This window comes from Benincasa hispida, unplaced genomic scaffold (assembly GCF_009727055.1).
Source record: "Benincasa hispida cultivar B227 unplaced genomic scaffold, ASM972705v1 Contig207, whole genome shotgun sequence".
NCBI lineage: Eukaryota > Viridiplantae > Streptophyta > Magnoliopsida > Cucurbitales > Cucurbitaceae > Benincasa > Benincasa hispida.
This window is the reverse complement of record NW_024064645.1, coordinates 360060-366636: the sequence shown is the minus strand read 5'-3', so window position 1 is coordinate 366636 and position 6577 is coordinate 360060. Positions and strand designations below refer to the sequence as shown.

The 6577-nt window shown below is 34.9% G+C and overlaps 1 protein-coding gene across 1 annotated transcript; it reads left to right on the top strand.

The window, feature by feature from the left end:
* Window positions 1-478: 478 nt before the first annotated feature.
* On the top strand, window positions 479-2832 carry LOC120069087 (ubiquinol oxidase, mitochondrial). Its single transcript, XM_039020773.1, has 4 exons — window positions 479-1047; window positions 1376-1504; window positions 1758-2246; window positions 2482-2832. Exons 1-4 carry the CDS (start codon window positions 673-675, stop codon window positions 2539-2541), a joined length of 1053 nt encoding a protein of 350 aa, XP_038876701.1. The 5' UTR covers window positions 479-672; the 3' UTR covers window positions 2542-2832.
* Window positions 2833-6577: the final 3745 nt, after the last annotated feature.

Sequence of the window (6577 nt, the reverse complement as noted above, 5' to 3'; positions counted from 1 at the left end):
TAAATTTGCTATATTATTGGAATGGAAGGAAGGGCAAAACAGTCTTTTCACAAATCCGGGTCAAACAAGGCAACTACTTCTTCACAACAGATCCCAAACCTGACCCAAAATACATAATTAAATAAATAAATTCCGTCCGATCTGGATTACCATTCTTATATCCCAATGGGTCCCACAAAAAAAAGATCAAACGGTCAATAACGAAAGATGTCTGTTGACCGCTGACCTAAAAACCAGAAACACGTTTGACTCAAAAACCACACGATAATTTCTCTAAACAGCCGCCAACCCAGAGAGGTTATTATTATTATTTTATTAGAAAAAATACAAAAGTAGAAAATTGAATTGAGTGGTTATGGTTGTAATCCCCTGATTCTCGGACCATTATAAATCCTTTCTTTCTTGCTCCCCAAGGCTACGGATTTCCTGGAACCTTCTGGAATCTCGACGCCTAACGAAAGGCGTCGAAGATTTCTTGAGCCCCAAGCCTACTCATTCTTACCAACTTGAACAGCCGTCGCACTGAAACCGCAAAGCACAGGATTATAATCCTTTGTCGGTTATTTTCAACGAAGCCAGCCCACTACTTATAACGGACTGGTCATTGCTTTCATGGACAATCGGAGAAGAATCGACGTGAAGGAATTTGGTCCATTGTTTTGATTTCTAGCGATGAATCGTATTGTGATTAGGAGTTTTGCGAGGGCTTTGGTTAATAATAGCCGGAGCTTTGGCTCCGTCGCCGGGGTTTCCGTTGGTGGCAGTGACGGTGCTATGAAGGTTACTTTCGCGGCGGTGGCGTCGCCGGGGACGAGGTACCAGCCGTTGGCGGATGGGGGATTCCAGTGGAGGAGGTTTTTGAGCTCGTCGGCGGCGGTGGCAGAGGAACAGGGGAAGGTGAAAATGGAACAGGGGATTAAGGATATTGAGAATCAGGAGAAGAAGGAAAAAGAGAAGGAGAATGCTATGGTTTCTAGTTATTGGGGGATTTACAGGCCGAAGATTACTAGGGAAGATGGGTCTGAATGGCCTTGGAATTGCTTTATGGTATGAATTTGGTCTTTGCTTTATTTGCCCTTTTCAATGATCTGTTCTATTGACTTTAGAGGGAGCTTCTAATTCGTTTGTTGTACTTTTGTCCATCAACTGTTTGTTGCTTGCTTTTAGCCTTAAATTGTGTGTCCTTTTCTGGGGGTAATTCGATACTCTTTAAAGTTCGCCTGATTTGGCTTTGGGAGATCCGATTAAACGTTTTGTAATCCAGTGTTTTGATCAAATCCTTTTCGTTTAAGTATGAGAATGGAGTTTCGCAACTGTTGTTTTCCTGTTTCTTTAATGAATTGTGGTTCTGAAGAAACTGTTGCTGTAAATGCAGCCATGGGAGACTTACAGAGCAGATTTGTCCATAGATCTTGGAAAACACCATGAGCCGAAAGCTTTCCTGGACAAAGTCGCTTACCGCGTTGTGAAGCTTCTTCGGATCCCAACAGATATTTTCTTCCAGGTGGGTTAATCTGATTTGTTTGCTTTTCACTGAATTCTGAGTGGTTCAATCAATTTTGAAAACCCTTCTTACAAGAAACAATCGGATGATTCTAAATGTGGAAAGTTCCTCTGGTCAACACAACGTGTTTGCCTTTCTTTTACGGTAGGATTCAGGTTTAGAAATCCAAGTAACTCTTCAACACAAGTTTAAGATATAGTTTTTAAAGTTTGATACATTGTCTAGAATTCATTTCAGTTTCTACGTTGTGCAGAGACGCTACGGTTGTCGAGCAGTGATGCTTGAGACGGTGGCAGCAGTGCCGGGGATGGTTGGAGGGATGCTGTTGCATCTGAAGTCTCTGAGAAAGTTTCAGCACAGTGGGGGGTGGATTAAGGCCCTGCTTGAAGAAGCAGAGAATGAGAGGATGCATTTAATGACCATGATTGAGCTAGTGCAGCCCAAGTGGTACGAGCGGCTGCTTGTGATCACAGTGCAGGGAGTCTTTTTCAATGCCTTCTTTGTTCTCTACTTGATGTCCCCCAAATTGGCTCATAGAATTGTTGGCTATTTGGAAGAGGAAGCCATCCATTCTTACACTGAGTACTTGAAGGATATCGACGAGGGAAAGATCGAGAACGTCCCCGCTCCTGCCATTGCCATCGACTATTGGAGGCTGCCTAAGGATGCAAGGTTGAAGGATGTTATCACAGTCATTCGGGCCGATGAGGCACACCACCGCGACGTGAACCATTTTGCTTCTGTGAGTAACTCTGCTTCCTTTTGTGTCCAACATACTTTACTGTAAAGCTTGTGTCTACAAGGTACCAAATTTTAAAAATCGTCTAATAAGTCTTGAAGAATCAATACCAGTGCTCTATCATTTCAATTTTCTTGTCTAGCAGATCGATTGATTTTATAAAAGTCGAATATTTCAAATACCTAAATAGATATAAATTGAACATAGTATTAAATGGCATGGTTTTGTTTATGTGCAGGACATCCATTTCCAAGGGAAGGAATTGAGAGAATCAGCAGCGCCTCTGGGATATCACTAAACACACAATTTTTTTTTCAGTGTTTTCGGATTATAACCCTGGAGAGAACCTTGTTTTGTGTTGTTGAGGTGTACAAGTGGGAAAGCTTAATTTGGTCTCAATTTCTAGTAGATGTGTATGTCGTAATTTGTACATAGGTTCTCTCTTGAATTCGCGTCTAATAAAGACCTTCATAAGTTTTATGATTACTATAGTTAGTTTTAGAAAGTTATATTTTGAAAAAGAAAAAGAAATATGATTGGTCCTTACAAAATAATAATAATAATAAATAAATAAAATTGGCATTCCTTTGAAAGGCTCATTCTCTTTTTTGAGGAAAGAACTTAACCTCCCTCGTTCTTGAGAGAACAAGTGGACAGAGATTTCTTTCATTTGCATGTAAGAAAATAGTAGAATTGAAAAGTTTAAGGGTGTGTTTGGTGTGTGATAAAAGTAGAGAGTTGAGTTGAGTTGGTAATTATTATCTAGAGAATTAAAATTGTCTGTGTTTGTTTGCATAGTTGAGTTGAGTTGATAATTATTGTCTGTGTTTGTTGTAGAATTGAGTTGAGTTGGGGATCTAATACAATTTTTTGTGAATGAGAGTAGTTCTATTTTTTTCTATTTGTTTTTTATTTTATTCTTTTATATTTTAGTTTTATGTTTTGCTATTGTTGATTAATTTTCAAATATACACGTATTTTCTCAAGGAAAATTTCAATTTTTTTCTCAACTTATAGAACATAATAGATTATTTTTTATATATTCTTTTCAAAAACTGTAATAATTCTAATTCTCTTCGATCGGTAAAACATACCAACAAAATATATTTCATATTGCTGTTCAATTAATTGGTATATTGTATATTATATGTGTAGGAATATCACAACCATCTCTTCGACGTACATACATCTTGCTGTAGCATATTACATAGAATCGTAACGGTACGTTTATTCATTCGGGTGCTTTCACGACATGTCAAGTCACTCTCGTAAATTAGGTGAAATAAGGTCAACTGCCTAATGTAGTGCCTAGCATATGTCAGTTGTCTCTCTATCCTTCGGTAGTTGTTCAATAACATGGTTAGTGTTATGAACAACGGATTATGTTTCATGATTAAGAAAGAATAGCAAACGATGTCAAGCGTCGGTATTGGGTATATTGGGTTATAGTTTAGATTTATGGTGTTATTTCCTAATGTACCTATAATAATCTAAAAATACATGTTTTCAAGAGCTTAGTGGGTTTTTTTCCTAAGGATAGGGTTGAGGGTATTTTAGTTAAGTCTTTTTAAAGGCTTAGTGGGTTTTTTTCTCTCTCTCTTTCTTATTCTTCTTATTTTTTCCCCTATATTGGTTTATGAACAATTTGTATCAGCTTCTAAAAACTTATCATACTCCTAGTTCCTAGGACAACAAATTTTTACCGAAAGATGTGTTAAAACGATGTATATAGAAAAAAATATGCATTTTTCCATACTTCCAAAACTTGGTGAACCGATTGTATGAATATTGGTGTGCAATATTTTTTTAATTCTTATGTCACCGATTAGAAACTATATTTTTCATAATTTAAACATTGGTTATAATATTAATATCATCGTTTCATTATAATTACATAATTTTAAAAAAATCAATTTTGATTGTGAAACGATAGTAAGACATACTAAAATTAATCTTGAAACTAGTTTGATAATAACACACGAAAATGTATATAATATGTTCTTATTGAAGCTAGAAAAAAAATTACATAACAGTACTATTTCACTCATATTTCATTAAAAATTTGAGAAGTATCAGATTAAAAAATATAATGTCGCCAACCATTAATAAAAACAATTTGTGAACTAGTATTCCAAAAAAATGTGATCAACAATTAACAAATAACATATTTCTATTAAAAAAATAAAAAATAAAAAATAAGTCTTTGAACCTCAAAATAACAAACCTCCTCAAACTAATTAGGAATGATTTGTGCAATTAGTTTAGACCCTACAAGAAACACAAAATAATAATAGTTAGGTTAGAAATAAAATAAAATAAATTGAACTAAGGAGTAACCAATTGAACTAAGGAGTAACCAACAAAAGCATACTTTTTTAAGGTTTAACACCCATAGTGAAAAAAGGTATGAGTGGGAAGTCATCTATAAATAGAAGAGGGAGAAAGAAGTGTTTGTTGGAGAGAGTTGGGTGCATTGGAGAAAGAAGTGGTTGTTGGATAGAATTGTGTGCATTTATTAAAGAGTGAAATTAATTTAACCTCATTAATTAAAGAGCGAAATTAATTTGAATGTTAGTTGAAAGTAAATAGCAGCCACGTTAGTAGTAAAGTCAAGTAAATACAAATAGTAATGTCAAGTAAATAGAAATACTAAACAAACAATGAACCAAATATGACAGTAGAATGAACCAACAAAAATGACAGTAGAATGAATTTGAACATATAAGATAAGATCGGTCATTGGAAGAATCCAACAAAAACAATGAACCAAATCATCATATCAAATTTTTGTAAAACTAAAAAGTAAGCTATGAACTGGAAAAAAAAATATTTATGTGATATGACACAAAAACTCTATTAAATTAGCTACCAAATTTGAAATGAAAATCAGATTAGGATGAGCAAGATCCTCCTCATGAACGAGATCCTCATGAGCGAGATCAAGTATTTCTTTAACAAACTGTCTTCCTAGCGATACTCACCTTACCAGCGAGATTCAACCCACATTTCTAGCGAGATTCTCTTCTAGAGCGAGATTCTCATCACAAAATTAGCGAAATTTCACTTGTCGAGGGTTGAAGTTTCGACTTATGTATGTCGAAACTTCAACCTTCGACAACCCTTTATACATATTGTTTCTAAGTTTTTCTTTGTTTGTCGAGTTCTCAATGTTTGAAAAGAATCATATTAATATAAAAGGTCCTAGTTTTGAGGGGATAAAAAATGAGAGTTTTGAGTGGATAAAAAAGGGGTTTTAATAACCCATAGATTTTTTTTATGGGCTTAACAAATATGAATAATAAATATTCACCTAACTCAATAACTCCTACTCATTTATCAAATGCCTCCTAAGTGTTTAAATTAATCGCATAGTAGGTATTGAAGGGAAGAATTACTGTTTCTAAAGTTGAATAACGGTGATATTTAGTTAAGATTTTGAAGAAAGAAGTAGCAAAATATTAGTGTTTTATATATGCAAGTGTGGTTATTTGAACCCATCTGATTGGATAGAGATACTAGCGTTTGTGAGGAAGGACTTTACTACAACTACAATCACATTTTAAAGCTCGCAAGGAAGGCTTATAAAAACTCTTTACATGAATCAAAATCTTTTCATGTGACGAAGAACTTTTCTCAAAAGCAAGAACTTTTCTCAAAAGCATTTTCTTAAGGACCTTTTTAGATGTAAAAAAATATTTAAAAATATTTATACTTTATAATAAAATGTTTCAAAATATATAAAATGTAAATATTTTTTGGATTTTTCTATTTATAAGAATTTTTTTCTTTTTTTAATGGTTAAGTCATTTGTAATGCGTTTTACAGCCCTATAACTTCAGGAGAAGGGATGCTTCCTCATAAAGTGGGTTGCAGTGACTAGGCCTAAACAATTGTTTACCAAAAATACAGGTCTCCACAAAGTCATAAGATTATGTATGGGGAATGATGTCTGGGTAGTATTGGTTGGAACACATTAGCTATTAGCTTTCCGATTGGGCAGTAAGGGTCAGAGAAGGACAATCACTTATTCTTAAAACCAGCATTCTTAAGACCAAAGAGGCGGGCGGAAAAGGGGGGAAAGTTCTCCATTCCTGGTTCTTTTGTAGTTGGATTCTCCGGAACCACAAGAATTCTTAATTAGAATGGGATTCTAACTCGGTACCTTTTGAGATTTTGAGAAGAGTTGCTAGATATACTGCAATGAGAGGAAGATAAGAATTTATCGCTAGGTATTTGACCAAATAGGATCATCCAGTTCCTAGAGAACCTATTACTAAAATACCCCTAGAGGGGGATAGGGCTAAACAAAGCAAAAAGGGTTTTCCATGAGCTGG

Coding starts and splice junctions, on each gene's coding strand:
- LOC120069087 (XM_039020773.1), top strand. CDS start 673: ATGAATCGTATTGTGATTAGGAGTTTTGCGAGGGCTTTGGTTAATAAT. Junction 1,505..1,757: donor CAACAGATATTTTCTTCCAG/GTGGGTTAATCT, acceptor TACGTTGTGCAG/AGACGCTACGGTTGTCGAGC. Junction 2,247..2,481: donor ACGTGAACCATTTTGCTTCT/GTGAGTAACTCT, acceptor GTTTATGTGCAG/GACATCCATTTCCAAGGGAA.